The sequence below is a fragment of the Phacochoerus africanus genome, chromosome 9 (genome assembly GCF_016906955.1).
Source record: "Phacochoerus africanus isolate WHEZ1 chromosome 9, ROS_Pafr_v1, whole genome shotgun sequence".
Classification (NCBI taxonomy): Eukaryota; Metazoa; Chordata; class Mammalia; order Artiodactyla; family Suidae; genus Phacochoerus; species Phacochoerus africanus.
In genome coordinates, this window is record NC_062552.1 from 33,435,812 (window position 1) to 33,454,254 (window position 18,443).

An 18,443-nucleotide genomic window follows, 5' to 3' on the forward strand; every position below is an offset into this window, starting at 1 on the left:
TCCCTGCCCCAGAAACTTCCATATGCCATGGTTATGGCCATTAAAAATTTTTTTTTTGTCTTTTGTTGTTGTTGTTGCTATTTCTTGGGCCGCTCCCGTGGCATATGGAGGTTCCCAGGCTAGGGGTTGAATCGGAGCTGTAGCCACCGGCCTACGCCAGAGCCACAGCAACGTGGTATCCGAGCCGCGTCTGCAACCTACACCACAGCTCACGGCAACGCCGGATCGTTAACCCACTGAGCAAGGGCAGGGACCGAACCCGCCACCTCATGGTTCCTAGTCGGATTCGTTAACCACTGCGCCACGACGGGAACTCCAAAAAAAATTTTTTTTAAAAAGGTCTCTTTTGCTGCTACCAACATTATTACAGTGCTCTAGCAAGATAATTTAAAACAAGGAATAGATAAGCTGCAAACACTTATCAAATGCAAATACACATGCGTATTTTTAACCTTTTTCATACTTGGTTTGCAGCATTTAAGAAGTCACAAATATTACTTACTAGCTGACGTCTATTTCTTTTCCAGGTTTCTGCTTTCCTTTTGGAATTCATGTTCTGAAAAGCTAAAAGCAGAGAAAACAAGTTCTAATCAAAGTTCAGACAGGGAGCAATCCCACTCCTGGGCATCTATCTAGATAAAACCACAACTTGCAACAATACATGCACTCTGATGTTCATCGCAGCACTATTTGCAACAGCCAAAACATGGAAACAACCTAAATGTCCATCAAAAGAGGAGTGGATCAAGAAGATGTGGTACACAGACACAATGGAATATTACTCAGCCATCAAAAAGAATGAAATACCAGCATTTTTAGCAATACGGATGGACCTAGAAATTATCATGCTAAGTGAAGTCAGCCATACAATGAGACACCAACATCAAATGCTTTCACCGACATGTGGAATCTGAAAAAAGGACAGACTGAACTTCTTTGCAGAATAGATGCTGACTCGCAGACATCGAAAAACTTATGGTCTCCGGAGGAGACAGTTTGGGGGGTGGGGGGATGTGCTTGGGCTGTGGGATGGAAATCCTATGAAATTGGATTGTTATGATCATTATACAACTACAGATGTGATAAATTCATTTGAGTAATAATAAAAAAAAAGTTCGGACAGGGAGTTCCCCTCGTGGCTCAGGGGTTAACAAATCCAATTAGCATCCATGAGGATGCGGGTTAAGTATCCAGCACTGCTGTGAGCTGTGGTGCAGGTCACAGACGTAGCTCAGATTCGATACCTAGCCTGGGAATCTCCTTATGCCGCAGGTTCGGCCCTGAAAAGCAAAAACAAAACAAAACAGACGAAAAAAACCAAAGTTCAGACAGGAGTGTTCACTATTTTTTTAGGCTCTAGCCAGGCTACATGAGACCCTCAGATCTTGCTTTTCTGCCCATACATCAATATCTCTGGATACTCCATTTCCCAGCAAATTGGAGGCTCTACAGCATTAACTCAAAGAATCATACAACAAGAGTTGTAAGCAGCACCTCCATGTGGATCACATGGCCAGAGGGGAGACAGACAGGCCTTTAACAGAATTACAGGGAATTTAATCAGAATCACAGGGAATTTAGTCTCATCAGAAGCAAAGGTTCCCAAAGTGGAACGAAAAACATTCACAACTTGGAGTTCCCGTCGTGGCTCAGTGGTTAACGAACCACACTAGTAACCATGAGGTTGCAGGTTCGATCCCTGGCCTCACTCAGTATGTTAAGGATCCAGAGTTGCTGTGAGCTGTGGCGTAGGTCGCAGACTCGGCTTGGATCCCACGTGGCTGTGGCGTAGGCCGGCAGATGTAGCTCCAATTCGACCTCTAGGCCTGGGAACCTCCATATGCTGCAGGTGTGGCCCTAGAAAGACAAAAAAGTTTTAAAAAATTAAAAAGAAAATTCACAACTTTACAAGATTACTATCAAATTTCCAAGAGTAGTATCTGTTACATAATTAGAGACTTTTGAATATATAATACACTATTTGATACAAGCTTCTCAAGGATAAATTGTAATTTTACTACTTTTTTTTTGCCTTTTTTTAGAGCCATACCCGCGGCATAGAGGTTCCCAGGCTAGTGGTTGACCGGACCTACAGCTGCCAGCCTACGCCACAGTAACACAGGGTCCGAGCCGCCTCTGAAACCTACACCACAGCTCAGGGCAATGGATCCTTAACCTACTGAGCAAGGCCAGGGACTGAACCTGCAACCTCACGGCTCCTAGTCAGATTCATTTCAGCTGCACCATGCCGGAAACTCCAACTACGTAGTTTCTTCCCCCCGCCTCCCCACTACAGTTTCAATGGTTTGATAGTGCTGGAGTGAAAATAACTCATGAACTTCTTCCTCCCATGACAGAAAGAAGCACCAAGGATTAATCTAACCTGCAGCTGTACTCGGGACTTTTTCCTCCACCACTTTTGCTTGTCTGCCCCATTTTTATCCCTTGTAGGTTTCTTGGTAGCTCCAAAGAAAGCTCTTTTGGACACTTGCCTTAACACATTTGGTAGACTTCATCTTGCCTTAACTTTATAGTGCAAATCACAGGCAAACCTGGGGAGGTATTTTGATTCTCTAAAGACTCAAACTGTGAGAATCTCCTAACCCATCCTGCCTGTTTTGGTTACCAGGAGAATAGCTCTTCCAGGCCCAGTTAAGGGATAATAAGGCTAAAGGCACTGTTATCACTTACTGAAATCACTGGGGAGGCTGTGGTTCAGATTCCTATAAAATTCTGTCCTATGTGCTTTTTTCAGTCCTGTGCAAAGGCCAAAGTCAGAAAGTTTCACATGGCCCTAGGGGAGAGAAACAAGGTAATGAACAGATGAACATTCATGGATGTGGAACAGAATATCATTTCCCCCAGTTATGAGCAGTTTCCATTATGACTCCATGGCTAAAGAATGCTGATTATCCTATTACACAAATAAAAGTATTTTCGTTTTCACATATTATCTTTGTTTTTCTCCAAATATAAATTTTTAAGCTAGTTGAACCCTTTAGAGCGTCTAATTTTTTTCACTTGCATCTAATTTTACTTCCTAAACTAACACAAATATTATTGTTTCTTCAAAAATCTTTTTTTTTTTTTTTTTTGGTCTTTTCTACGGCTGCTCCCAAGGCATATGGAGGTTCCCAGGCTAGGGGTCTAATCAAAGCTGTAGCTGCCCGCCTACGCCACAGCCACGCAGGATCCGAGCCAAGACTGCGACCTACACCACAGCTCACAGCAATGCCAGATCCTTAACCCACTGAGCGAGGCCAGGGAGTGAATCTGCAACCTCATGGTTCCTAGTCGGATCTGTTAACCACTGAGCCACAATGGGAACTGCCAAATCATCATTTTTAATGTCTATATCACACTGTTGTCTACCTATCCCCCGATACTGGATGCTTAGTCCACTTCTAACTCCTCACTCTCAAGTAATGTGGATTAAGATAAGCACGCCTTGTGCCAGAGAGGGCCTGTGTTCCCAACCCTAACCATACAAGGTACAGAGTTTGGTCTGAATAAATGGTTGTTAAATGATGAGTAAATAAACCTTTGTTCATATAGCTGCTTCTCCTCCTGAATTATTAGAACAATTTCCAAGGAATAAACTACTCCAAAGATAAAGGGATAATCTTTATTGTATAGTTCTTTTTTTGTTCTGGCCATGACTGCAACATGAGGAAATTTCCTAGAGCTGGGACAGAACCTGTGCCACAGTATCAATGGAGCCATAGCAGTGGCAACACCAGATCCTTAATCCACTAAGCCTCCAGGGAACTCCCCTAACTGCACAATTCTTCAATGTTGCCACACTGTATTTCAATTTCAATCTTAAGTCTCTGACTTTATCATTCTCTTCAAGGAAAACTCACACCTCTTATGAACCAGGAACCATGCTTTAAATGTGTTGTCTCATTTATAATTCTTAAGTCACACCTCACAGACTCAGAGTCATTAAATGACTTGCTGGTGAAATGGCAGAACCATAGCCAGAAATCAATGCTTTCTCTCCAGACCAGGATTACTTAACCTCTCCAACTCCCTGATCTTATCTGGGAAATAGAAATAATATCTTTCTGGTAAGAATGATGAGAATTAATGCACAAAAGGCTCCAAACCTGGTGCCTGGCCCTAAGGAAGAGGAATGTGTTCCTGGGGTAGTGAGATTTCCCTTGCAGGACATTTGGTCTCTGCCAAAAAGTCCTTGATATCCAGTCCTGTCCAAAACCAGTTGGCGTGGATGTTTTGTACTGGACCAAATTTAAAGGGACTTTCCACATGGACCAAGTTTTATGGACATTTTGAATAGGAACAAATGTCCACTAACCAAAATTTTAAGTAGATTAGGAGATAAAACCAAAAATAGGGAAGAAATACTGATGCTTAGGGACCTATGCTGCTCAAACCACACAATCAAAAGTGGTGTTGCTGGAGTTTCCTTGTGGCTCACAGATTGTCCTTGCTGTGGCTCTGGTTATAGCTGTGGCACAGATGAAATCCTTGGCCCAGGAACTTTTGCATGCCATGGGCACAGCCAAAAAGAAAAAAAAAGTGGTGTTGCCAAACTCTGAGCCTCACTGACATCAACACCTCTAGTCTTTCCATGATACCACCCTCCTTCAGGACTTAACACACAAATTACCCAAGAGTCAAGGCTCTAGAAGCTTTCCTTAGGGTCAGCTTTTGTTCTGTTTTTATAAATCCCATTATCCCATTAAGGGAGTTCCCTGGTGGCCTAGCAGGTTAAGGATCTGGCTGTGGCTCTGGTTACAGCTGTGGCCTGGGAACTTCTGCATGCCGCAGGTACAGCCAACAACAAAATCCCATTAGGTTTTGCCGTGTGTGCGCGGTTATGTATGTGCATATGTACACACTCCTGCACCAGAGGTAAATTACCAAATATCTTCCTTTCATATTCGCAAATAACTTGTTTTGCAAGCTAAGGAAGTGTTTTATTGTTCTCATAATTAACATGTTTTACCTCGACACCTCTATGAAAAAGGAGTGTCTTAAAAAACACTACCTGGAGCACAAACCTAGGTTTTCATGGAATTCTATAGCTCTTCTGAGTATACAGCAGGAACTCAAAACATCTACATTTTCACTCCTCAATCTATACAGCTGAAGACATAAATGAGCTCTCTTCTACAAGTCTGTGCTAGCAGATGGTAAGGGCATATCTATACCAAACAGGGCTCCCCAGTCCCCCTCAGCCAGACTGAGTCCCCAAGCTCTTGGCCTTCAGTATTTTTGCCGGACTTGAACATAGACCACAGGCTACAACTAAGCTGGCACTGGGGTACACGACCAGGGCATCTGAACCCAAGACCACACAAAGTAAGGCTACCACTTTATTAAAAATATATCTGAACTTAATGACAGAAAAATCATCTCATGCACAGAATACCAAGCTATTTACTTTTAGGATGCTAACTGTATATAAAATTAGACACAAACAGAAAAGGTATTGAAGCTATTATACTAAAATAGTGGTATTCTTTGAACAGTGAAATTATAGGTATTTTTCTTCTTTATAGCTCTCTGTACTGTTCAAATTTTCCACACACGTACACTATTTTTTTTTTTTGTCTTTTTAAGCCCTCACCTATGGCATATGGAAGTTCCCAGGCTAGGGTCGAATTGGAGCTGCAGCTGCCAGCCTACGCCACAGCCAGAGCAACCCAGATCCGAGCTGCGTCTGTGACCTACACCACAGCTCATGGCACCGCCAGATCCCTAACCCACCGAGCAAGGCCAGGGATCAAGCCTGCATCCTCATGGATGCTAGTCAGATTCATTTTTGCTGAGCCACAATGGGGAACTCCCTATTCTTATAATGAAGAAAAAAGCTATTAACCACAAGAAATTACTGGATAAATCTTCTGTCTTCTTGGAACACAAAGATAAAAGTTTCCAAAGAAAGTAGACCAAAACCTCAGATTTTTCAGATTATTACCAAGAAATAATAATAATAATAATAATAAATACCCTAGGAATTAAATTTACCTTTCTATTTAAAAGAAAAATTCAGTCTAAACAACAATTCTGTGTAACATACATAACAATTTAGAATTTTAGAGCTGGAAAGGACTTTGGAGCCTCTCTGGATTAATACATTCACTTTATAAGTGAGGTGCTGACAGTGGAGGAACCTGACAAGGAGCATCCAACAATTCAGCAGCACAGGGACTCTCTTCTGATTTGCTGTGCGTTTAAGAGCCAGGCAGCTAAGCTCAGGTGTGTGTCCAAAGATAAACACAAAGAGGTCGGCTGAGCAGGACGCTGGTTTAAGTCAAGGGCCGAGGATTTGGAACCTGCACTTTGTGACAGATCATTGTGCCTTACCTCTGGTTCCTGGCTGGGATCCTCAACTGGTGAGGTTGCCCAACCGAGGGTAGCTTGATAGGTGATGCATTAGTACAGCTAAGGACATGCTAAGAGAAGATGACGATCTTTTCTTTCTTTTTTTTTTTTTTTTTTTTTGCTTTTCAGAGCCGAAGCTGCAGCATATGGAAAGTTCCCAGCCTAGGGGTTGAATCAGAGCTACAGTTGCCAGCCACAGCCACAGCCACAGCCACAAGGATTCAAACCACATCCAACAGGGGATCCAGACCAAGTCTGTGACCTACACCACAGCTCACAGCAACACCAGTTCCCTGACCCTCTGAGTAAGGCCAGGGATCAAAGCCGCAACCTCATGGATACTAGTCAGATTTGTTTCCACTGCACCACAACAGGAACTCCTGAGATGACTATCTTTGGCTTTATTATAAAATAACCTAAATTGGACTTCCCTGGTGGCTCAGTGGGTTAAGGATCAGGTGTCGTCACTGCTGTGGCGCAGGTTTGATCCCTGGCCTGGGAACTTCCACATGCCATGGGCATGGCCAAAAAATAAAACTTTTTTAAAAATTAAAAACAAACAAACAAACCTGGAGTTCCTGTCATGGCTCAGCAGAAACGAATCTGACTAGCATCCATGAGGATGCAGGTTCGATCCCTAGCCTCACTCAGTGGGTTAAGGAGCCAGTGTTGCCATGAGCTATGGTGTAGGTTGCAGACACAGCTGGGATCTCATGTTGCTGTGGCTGTGGCGCGTAGGCTGGCAGCTACAGCTCAGATTCGACCCCTAGCCTGGGAACCTCCAATATGCCGCAAGTGTGGCCCTAAAGAAGACAAAAAAAAAAAAAACCAAACCTAAATCAATTTTATTCTTAATCAGTTTCCAAAATATCCTTTGACAGGAACATTAAATCAAATTATGGAATCATAATTTCAGAGAAAGGAAGCAACAGCAAATTTACCTATTTAAAAAAAAAAAAAAACACACAAAAAAACTATACCAGGAAGCCCACAGCTTCCACAAGCCATGCAGATGTTAACACAGAGGCTGCTCAGCTGGGTAAAGACACACTGGTCAGGCTGCTACCCTCCAAAGTACCTTGCTGTCCAGGAGAAGGTTGTCGGGTTTGATGTCTCTGTGGATGAATCCAAGTTGGTGAATGGAGTCTATGGCTAAGACGGTTTCTGCTATATAAAACTGAGTCTCCTCTTCTGTCAGGGTATCTTTTTTCATCAACAGGGTCATCATGTCCCCTAGAAACAAAAATATACAAAGTACATACACACACAACACATGAATAAGTGCCAGTTTTCAGATATGTCTTCCCTATCTGCCAATGCAAGGCAGTGCTAAGCAGGCCTCTGCTGGGTCCCACAGACGACCCACTAGGGGCAGAAATGCCCCTATGAGCAGAAACAGTAAGTAGTTTCTAACACTTAAAAGCTAAAATTCATAGCCACAGATTTGCAAAACCTAAACTAACTGATGCTGACTACTAAGCTGTGATTTCCATTTTACTTTGGAGAGAGAAAGGAAATTTCTCTCATATTTAAAAAAAAAAAAAGTAAATTTGCTTAGCATAAATTTCTAGACTAGGGAAGAAGCTGCTTTACCTCTCACTCTGCACAAACATCTGCAAACTTCTCTACCTAGAACCAAATTTACACATAGATTATTAGAGGGGCTGAAATACCAAACAATAAAAATGTAAAAATTTGGGGAGGCCGAAAACAAGCTAATATATATTCACAAAACACTAGAACATAAACAAAAAGGTGGGACTTAGATAGCCAAGTGTTAGTCAACAAAAACTAACTATGAACTGAAAACACTAAAGACTAGGATGTGTAACACTGCATCCCAAAAGCGCACAGTGACACTTCCCAGGATCACTGGGGTTTTTTCTTCAATGTTTTGTTATTGGTACTTAAATATACACCAAAATGCTTTATGCAATTTTTACAATTATGAGCATTTTCACTGTTAAAAGGTAACCTCCTTAGTTTTCTGTGAAATCAAAATTTAATTATTTCTGCTTAATACCATCAGTATAAAATGGTGAAAAAAAGATTCTGACCCTAACTCAACACTTAGACAAATGCAAAGAAAATAGGTGTGAGTAGTTTAAAGCTAAAAGAAACACGAAAGATTCAGTTTAGATTGCATACAAAGTCATTAATGTTAGAAAACAGAGAAAAGAGAAAGAAACCTCTGATTTTAATAGAGCATCATGCTGCTTTTTAAATTTCATTTCATTTATAACTCTGAGGGAATTTTTGTATTCTTGAAGAAAAGTGGGTACTTTACACTCGGGCAAAAATTAAGCCACTTACTAAAATACTCTTTTTTGACGCCAAACTAGAAAGACATGATCCGCTAATCACTCCCGAAAGCCACATGTTCACTCTGGAGGTACACCGGAGATGGGGGGGGCAGCATGCTCAGGCTGGCTCTAAGTTACCGGTGTGGCCTTAGTTAGCACCTGGCCCAAGAGAGCTGCCAATGGCCTCACCTGTGCAAGCTTGCCCAGAGGGGCAGAGAGCAGATGGTCTGTGGCTCTGCAGGCCAGCTCCAGCAAGTGCAAAGGGCAGGGTCCAGGGGACAAGAAGCTATGGAAGATGCTGCAGGGAAGGCTTGAGGAGACACACGTCAAGGGGCTGCTGGTTACTGAGCTGGTTCTTACTCCTGTTTAACAACTGGCATCTAAATGTTAACAAGTTTCTTCTCATTCTATCAGACAGATTCTTTTCTAACCTTCATTAATTGCTAATAAAAAAGTTACTGATGATCCTAGATTTGAACTAAAGGTTGCCATAAGATCAAATATTGTATTAGGTTTGCTATAGAAGCAAAAAAGACAAAGTTTTCTCTTTTTTTCCCATTAGTTTGCTCACAGTTCATCTGCTCACTGGGAAACAGGCTGTGTTCCCCAGACCAGATGGCGTGTTCTGTTCTGGGTTTACTCTGGAGCTGTCTTAGAAGATGCACATGCTGAGTTACATAAATCTTGAAATCTCAGCAACAAGAAATTGATTCTGGCTGCTAATATAGATAATGAGTTCACTTCTTTTTTTTTTTTTTGTCTTTTGTCTTTTTGTCTCTTCCAGGGCCGCACCCACGGCATACGGAGGTTCCCAGGCTAGGGGTCTAATTGGAGCTGTAGCCACCGACCTACGCCACAGCAACTCGGGATCCCAGCCGCGTCTGCGACCTACACCACAGCTCACGGCAACGCCAGATCCTTAACCCACTGAGTAAGGCCAGGGATTGAACCCGCAACCTCATGGTTCCTGTCGGATTCATTAACCACTGCACCACGATGGGAACTCCCGAGAAGTTCACTTCTTATACTTTATAGAAAAAGAAACAAAAAAGCTGAAGCAAAGAATGTAATAGCTTCTATTTTGTCACCTGGGTGACTGATTATACATGATCCTCAACTGACAGGAGAGCAGTTTATTCCTATACATTTAAAAAGAAAAAGAAAAATATCCATCTGAAATCGTAAGAATGAATGAGGTTACTTTTATGGCACTAAAACTGTAGAAAGGCACCCCAGCACAGACAGGTTACTAACCTCCTTTACAGACCTAAAAAGATATAGAAAGCAACTTTGTGAGCACGATTAAAAGTGGAAAGGAGGGTTAATTGATGCGAGAGAGAAACCACGAAACAAAAAGGAAAAATGACCTTTCATCATCAAGTAATTACCTCCAGGCAGGAACTCCATGATTAGGTAGAGGTTTAGCTTATCCTGAAAACTATAGAACATTTTCACAACCCACAAACTGTCTGCCTCCACTAGAATGTCACGCTCCGCACGAATGTGGCCAACCTGGAGGTATACGCATTTGATTAATGACAAGCCTTGCTCTGTTTATTAGACTGTATATTTGCTTAAACAATTTAAATACTGTTTTGAGTATTAAATTTCGATGAAGCAAAAGATTTAATTTATGCTTAGGCAAACCTACTAACTCAAAACTGACGTTTGACTTGAAGGATTCGGTGATGAAAACTTGAGTGATGAAAGGCTTCAAAAAGGGCAAAATCAATGGCTTTAATGCAAATGGAAACTTTAATAGTGCTATAAGCTGAACCTTTGATTAGTTAAAATTACCATTCTTCTACCTTTTTGTTCTGATAATCTTTGACAAAAATAGGTCCCCAAGATGAGATTCTCTAGCACATCCTGATGCAGGTCTTCAATGACATCTGCAATGGCAGTGCCCTGAGCTGACAATGCTGACATTCTGATGCCACAGCACTGGTTCACACCTGCACACACAGTATGTGCTTAACCAGTTCTTACTGAACTGAAATAGAAGCTTGCCTAAGAAAAGTCATAACTTCAAATTTATAACATTTCCAGTTTTCTATTTTTACTGAAATACCTAGCGAAGGAGACCAGGCTGCTGAAGGTTTGAGAAGACTTGGTAGAATTACTTCACTGAGGTAAATTTTTTTTTTTTTTTTTGGTCTTTTTAGGGCTGCACCCGCAGCATATGGAGGTTCCCCGGCTAGGGGTCGAATCGGAGCTGTAGCTGCCGGGGCCTACGTGACAGCCACAGCAGGATCTGAGCCACATCTGCAACCTACACCACAGCTCATGGCAACACCGGATTTTTGACCCATTGAGCGAGCCAGGATCGAACCTGCAACCTCATGGTTCCTAGTTGGATTCTCTTCTGCTGCAACAAGATGGGAACTCCTAAAGTAATTTATTAATATCAAGTCCCACCCCTTTTAAGTGTCACAAGATACAAAACCAGGTGGAATCAGGTCTAAATTTATTAAGACTCAGTCCAATCCTTAAATAGGGGTTTTGGTCATTTTTTTTTTTTTAATGGCCACACCCATGGCGTATGAAAGTTCCCAGGCCAGGGACTGAATCTGAGCCACAGTTGTGACCTACATGGTAGCTATGGCAACACTGGGTCTTTAACGCACTGTGTTGAGGCAGGGATCCAACCCCCGTCTCCACAGTGACCCAAGCCACTGCAGCTGGATTCTTAACCCACTGTGCCACAGTGGGAACTATGACACTATTTTAAGTAACAACTCATTTTTTAATTAAAAAAAGTTTTTTTGGCTGCACCCACAACATATCAAAGTTTCCTGACTAGGGATCAAACCTGTGCCACAGCAGTGACCCAAGACACTGAAGTCTATCCTTAACCCTCTGTACCAAAAAGGAACTTCAGTTTTGGTCTTAACATATGTCCCAGGGCTGGCTCTGCTACAATGTGTTCAGCGGTAAAGATATACCAAGTTTACAAACTCAGACCATGGTTATTGTTTTGTTTGATACAATGTTCTATATGCTTGTTTGTTTTATTGGAGTGCCTTTTCCAAAGCCAGGCACTCTTGCATTTGGACACAGATGCCAGCTCTCTCTCCCATCCTACCCCTCACCTGCCTCATTCTTCCGCACTAATTCCCACAGGCCTTAAGAGCATTTGCATTTCAGTCTCTACTAAAATTGTTCTTTAGGGAATTTTTTTTTGAATTTTTAAATAGTTTCAATATTTTAGAAAATTTACATTTTTACATCTCTACTTATGGTATGAGGGTGGGAAAAAATGGAAGATAAGGGTGAGAAGGAATAGCGCTACAAACTCATGAAGCAGCCGAGTAAAGCATCTGCCTTTACTTGGCGTTAATTCAAAAGCAAAGCTCTGGGGAAATGCTATGCTACTTGCTGAAGTGCAGGCATGCCCATCTATGAGCTAGTCAATCACTACACAAAGACTGTCCAAGGCAGCCTTCACCCGCCTCTGCCTCCTTTGGCTCTTGTTAAGGCCCCAACCTACTGCAGGGAGGTACAGAAAAGGAGAGGCACTACCACCTGTCACTCATCTTGGAGGACAAAATGATGACTGCAACATTCCCTGTTTGTTACAGGGAAGGCTACAGGCACTGTGACCACACCTTACACCTTGCCCTTCTCTCCTGGGGCTAAACAAGATCTAGGAGTGAAGTCAGGTGATTTTAGGGTAAGGGAGGGAAGAGCCAGAGGTGCAACTCACACCACAGGTTCCCCTTCCCCACTCCATAAATGTTTATTGGGGTGGGGAATCATGTGCTAGTTGCCGCCCTAGGCACGAGGGAAGGAGAGATTAAATCCTAACCCTATACTGCCATCACTACTGGACGTTTCCTCTTGCACTGGAATAGAAGCATGAAGAGATAGCTTAAATACTGGCCTCTTGTCCTTTAAAATTTATTACCAGGTAGCGGAAATTTCTGCCTTGTGGGACAGAACCACCACCTGAATTCTCAGTGGGCAGCTGTAATTCCTACTCCGTTTAGTAAAAGCAGTTTTCCTCAGATAAGGGACTGATACCCACAAAAAGTTAGGCATTAACTCCACACTTTGTCAGCACTAAAAGTGATAGATTTGCCCCACAAAGCTGCTTCATGCTCTCTCAACACAGCTGACGCAGGTAGAGTTTTTAATTGGCCAGATACTTTAATTGGACCACAATGAGATCAAACCTAGGGAGCTGAGTCCATCAGCAAGGTGAGCTACCAATTTAAATTAATGCATCATTTAAAATCCCAATTTGAACAGACATTTCCTTTATTTTCATGTGAAAATTTTTAGAAATTGATTTTGAACAAGGTACAGTACTTGAGAAAGTGTTTTTACACAGTATATTTGGATTGTCCTCTGTTAGCACCTGTCACCTCTGGCCCATGCTATAAAGGATTAATAAGTAAAAATCACAATGTTATGCTTCTCTTTATGATTTTATTCTGAAGCTAAACATTTGAAAAGGAAAGGTTTTTGAGCCTTTGTTAAGACTATAGGAAATATATCTTATAAAAATAAAATTACTTGTGAAATACAAAATATAGTGACTAATCAGCACAGCTTTACATTTTCCTGTTCAAGATTAACTGAAACTCTCAGTGTTTACACTCACATCTCACTCTAATTTTTAGATATACATAAATAGGGCTGTCATGCATTTTGAATAAGATAGATGTTAGCAAAACTATAGTGTCTGAAGACTTACTGCCAGGATAATGGATACTCTCAACCAAAATTCCTGGGAGTCTAAAGCTTCTGGACAGTATATGAAAGAGAAAATTAAAATTCCAAATTTTGAGCTGGCACTTAAATGAAGGGCAGAGAAGCCTCAGTGATTAAACCTCCTCTCAAGTGGCAGGAAGGACTGGGTGTGGGACCAGCCTCCATCTCAGCTCTCGGGCTCCGTACCCAGAGCTCTCCTTCCCATAGGATCTCTTTGCTCTCCTGTGGCAACTGGTATTTTACAGGATATTTGCAGCCATCACCCACTACAATCTGTTCTTAAGCAACCTACTAAATTAAACTAGATTTACAGAAAGTCTACATTCTTATCTTTAATATACTGCCCAATATTTAAAATCTTACTTATTCTGTATAAAGTACTTAATGCATTTTCTAAATCCATTTGCAAAATAGGTTTGAGGTTTTGCAAAGTATTCTTATCATTAATGGAGAATGCACACGCCTCTGTAATTTCCATTATATTTTTTCAAATTCATTCTGAAATAAGACTGGTCTCTTTTACATAGGGATGAGGTACTCAAAAGATCCAACTCTGGTTTGTGTGTACAGAATGAGGCATGATAAGTCACATTTTAGATCACAAATTCCAAATTCTAATTCCTAAGCCTCAGCTCCAAGATGTATACACAACTTCTATCTCTCAGCATTCAGTAAGGAATGTGTGTTACCACAGCAAGTATGACCTCAAAAAAAGGCTCCTTATAACAAGGTCAGCATGTGATCAATTTGGGAGAGACAAACATATTTCTCTAATAGGTCTTCAACATTAAGAAGACTGTATTAATGTATGGGCATTATTTATACTTTTAAAATATCTAACTGCTTCTCTTAGGGAGAAAGAAAAGTAATATTGCATGTATATTCTTACATGGCAGGGCTAAAAAAACTAAAATTAAGCAAAAAGAATGTTCTAGGAGAGAAAAAATCATAAGCTGACAAAAACCACTACTACAATAGTGCTTTACCTGCTCTTTTTCAAGCATGTCTGCTTTACGGAGTATTTTCATTGCATATACATGTCCTGTATCTTTCTTCTGAACAAGCCGCACCTAAAAGTTATAAAAGAAATGCCAAGTCAAAAGTTCACATCGCCAAGCTGATGCTTTCCTGTGTTACAGGAAGTAACAGTTAGACTGAAAAAGTGCTGCAATTTTTATATAAGCAACTAGCAAGAGCAAAACAGAAGAAAACCATTTTCTTTTAATTTTTTTTAAATTTTTTTGCTTTTTAGGGCCCTACCCGCAGCATACGGAGATTCCCAGGTTAGGGGTCGAATCAGGGCTGTAGCACCAGCCTACGCCATAGACACAGTAACGCCAGATCTGAGCTGTATCTGCGACCTACACCACAGCTCAGAGCAATGCCAGATCCTTAACCCACTGAGCGAGACCAGGGATCGAACACGCAAACTCACGGTTCCTAGTTGGATTCATTTCTGCTGTGTCATGAGGGGAACACCAGAAAACAATTTTCAATGCTCCAAAATGGATTATTTCACACAGTGAGGTCACTGCCACACACATCCTCAAGTATCTCCACAGCTCTTGCTCCCTAGTAGAACAAAGAAATCTAATGCATGCAGTTCCCGTCATGGCGCAGTGGTTAATGAATCTGACTAGGAACCATGAGGTTGCGGGTTCGGTCCCTGCCCTTGCTCAGTGGGTTAACGATCCAGCGTTGCCGTGAGCTGTGGTGTAGGTTGCAGACGCAGCTCAGGTCCCCGTTGCTGTGGCTCTGGCGTAGGCTGGTGGCTACAGCTCCGATTCAACCCCTAGCCTGGGAACCTCCATATGCCGTGGGAACAGCCCAAGAAATAGCAAAAAGACAAAAAAAAAGAAAGAAATCTAATGCAGACTCTCATTTTTTTTTGTTGGTCTTTTTAGGGCCACACCCACAGCACATGGAAGTTCCCAGGCGAGGGGTCGAATCAGAGCTGCAGCTACCAGCCTATACCACAGCCACAGCCACACAGGATCCAAGCTGCATTTGCAACCTACACCACAGCTCACAGCAATGCCAGATCCTTAGGAGGCCAGGGATCAAACCCGCATCTTCATGGATGATAGTCAGGTTTGTTACCACTGAGCCACAACAGGAACTCCCAACCCTCACTTTCTAATTTAAGGACTCATTAAACCCATGGTACATATCATCCAGTCAGCTCAGAAAACCTAAGGAAATGAGCCCAACAATGTTTAAAATAATAGCAACACTCAAGCATAGAAAAAAATGCCTAGAAGTAAAAAAAAAAAAAAAAAAAAACCTAAAATGTATAATTAGAGAGTTTTCTGCTGTTTTCTATTTGCCAATGTCATTTATGATGAAAAGAAAATGGTCTACAAACCCAAATAAAACTTCCTGGCAATTCCCTGCACATCTTCTTCCTCTCTCCTCAGATATGTATGTTCCTTCTCCCTGCCATTCCTCATGTTTTCCTTAAGTTCCAACTCCTCTCACTATACAGAAAGTTGTTTTTTTTTTTTTTTTGCTATTTCTTTGGGCCGCTCCCGCGGCATACGGAGGTTCCCAGGCTAGGGGTCGAATTGGAGCTGTAGCCGCCAGCCTATGCCAGAGCCACAGCAACGCGGGATCCGAGCCGCATCTGCAACCTACACCACAGCTCACGGCAATGCCGGATCATTACCCCACTGAGCAAGCACAGGGACCAAATCCACAACCTCATGGTTCCTAGTTGAATTCGTTAACCACTGCGCCACGACGGGACCTCCCAGAAAGCTCTTTTATTTTATTTATTTTGGCCACGCCCAGGGATGCAGAAGTTCCTGGGCCACAACTGAACCCGAGCCACTGCAGTGACAATGCTGGATCCTTAACCCACTGAGCCACCAGGAACTTCCCAGAAAGCTCTTCTAGTGGTGGTCCAGCACCTTTCCTTCTCTCAAGGGAACAGGAATTCTGAACACTGAGGGAGCAATATAATCTCTCACCTGTGCCTCTGAATATGTACTCGCATCTCCCCTGGGTACTAGTTTTTAGTAATATGTTGCTCCTTTTATACAGTGATAATGAAACTATTGCATTTTCCGCTTTGGGTGTTTTCCATAAACAGGGATGATCTTGCAGGGGCTCATTCAAATCCTCCCCAACAGACTGCTCTTGTGACCAAACAGGATGCAAAGAAAAAGACCAGCTAGGACAAAGCTACAAATGCTTTCACTCTCTACCACCACCTATATGGCTTATTTATTTTTATTTATTTATTTATTTTGTCTTTTTGCCTTCTCTAGGGCCACTTCCCACAGCATATGGAGGTTCCCAGGCTAGCGGTCTAATCGGAGCTGCAGCCACTGGCCTACGCCAGAGCCACAGCAACACGGGATCCAAGCCATGCCTGCAACTTATACCACAGCTCACGGCAAGGCCGGATCCTTAACCCACTGAGCAAGTCCAGGGATCGAACCTGCAACCTCATGGTTCCTAGTCGGATTCGTTAACCACTGTGCCACGATGGGAACTCCAGCAGCTTATTTCTTTAAATTGTTTCCCAGAGCCATCATTTCAGAGCTGTACCAATCTGATGAGAAGAAATAAAGGGTGGAGATATGCTATGAGTTTGCTCCTGGAGAGGCAGTGTAATGAGAAGAGCAAGCGCTTTGAGACCAGGAAGACCTAGGAGTTCTGTGGCACTCTGGGTTAAGGATCTGACAATGTTACTGCAATGGCTCAGGTTGCTGCTATAGTGTAGGTTCGATCCCTGGTCTGGAAACTTCCACATGCCGTAGGCATCGCAAACAAACAAATAAACAAACAAACATGAAAACCTAAGCCCCACTTCCGGTACCACTGCTCAATGGCTATCTGACACTGGAACATGATATATCCCCTTGGAGTCTTCATTTCATCATCTGTGAAACGAGTTATTGCCATGATTATAGGAGAAGCACTCAGTCATAGTATTAATTTCTTTCAACCTCTAAACTTTCGCTCTAGATCAGTACTTAAAAGCATCAGTGTCAGGAGCTTGCACCATGGCTCAGTGGTTAAGGAACCCGACTAGCATCCATGAGGACTCGGGTTCGATCCCTGACCTTGCTCAGTGGGTTAAGGATCTGGCGTTACCATAAGCTGTGGTGTAGGTTGCAGATGTGGCTCGGATCCTGATTGGACCCCTAGCCTGGGAACCTCCATATGCCACAAGTACGGCCCTAAAAAGACAAAAAAAAAATTAGACCAAAAAAAAAAAAAAGGCATCAGCATCATCTCTGGCAAAACATAGAATAATCAGATCCCTGGGACAGGAGAAAGGAGAAGAAAAAGAGAAGGGCAGGAGAGCGGCTGGGGTAGGGCTGGCATGCTTGACCCACCCATGCTGTATTTCAGTCACATCAACAATCCTGAAGTCACGGTATGTTAGAAGCTTTGAAGCTCTGTGGTTTCTCTGTATTTGATATGTAGCCATGGTATATTTACCTCACCAAATGCTCCTCTGCCTATTACTTTTAAGGACTCAAAATCTTCCAATCCAAGTCTTGTTCGCTTCAAACGAAGAAACTCTGTTTCCTTCCGAGCATGTGCTGATCTCCTGAGTCGTTTCTAATGTTTAAATAAAGAGGGAGAGAGGTAGGAAGAGGAGCAGCTGGAATTCTGAAACTCTAAAACAGAGCTGTATTTGTCGTTTAGCCCATGTGGAAAGCAGGGCCACACCAGATGAAGCATCACCTGTTCACACACGAGAGCACCACAGATGGACCCCTGAGAAGCAACTCCTCCCTTCCCTGGCCTTTAGACACAGTAACCAAGCCAGACTGAACAGACGGGTGCCTGCTCGGAGGACTGACTAACTTCCTCCGACAACCTGCTATTCTAATGTTTCTAACGCAGGAAGGATAAGCAATCGACATTTTCCTTTAACATTTCGTATATAAAATAAAAGCGTGTTTTTAAAATCTCTATCTAGATTTTTTTTAATACATTGCGGCTCATTTAATGCATTAACGTTCTACTACGCCTATGAGTCTTGGGTATTTTTCACCATTTTCCTGGGTTCCATGATTCATTCCTCTTTTAGAAAGCATTGCCAATGCCATT

At 42.4% G+C, this 18,443-nt stretch overlaps 1 protein-coding gene across 3 annotated transcripts in view; it reads right to left on the reverse strand.

The window, feature by feature from the left end:
• STK38 (serine/threonine kinase 38) overlaps window positions 1-18,443 on the reverse strand; it is a 49,099-nt gene that overhangs the window by 11,848 nt on the left and 18,808 nt on the right. For all 3 annotated transcript variants that reach the window (XM_047795946.1, XM_047795944.1, XM_047795945.1), the window contains 6 exons: window positions 17,826-17,948; window positions 14,360-14,443; window positions 10,046-10,169; window positions 7,433-7,587; window positions 2,692-2,794; window positions 503-564 (listed from right to left, as the gene is read on the reverse strand). In XM_047795946.1, coding sequence (XP_047651902.1) covers window positions 503-564; window positions 2,692-2,794; window positions 7,433-7,587; window positions 10,046-10,169; window positions 14,360-14,443; window positions 17,826-17,948 — 651 coding nt within the window. The remainder of the gene's footprint in view (window positions 1-502; window positions 565-2,691; window positions 2,795-7,432; window positions 7,588-10,045; window positions 10,170-14,359; window positions 14,444-17,825; window positions 17,949-18,443) is intronic.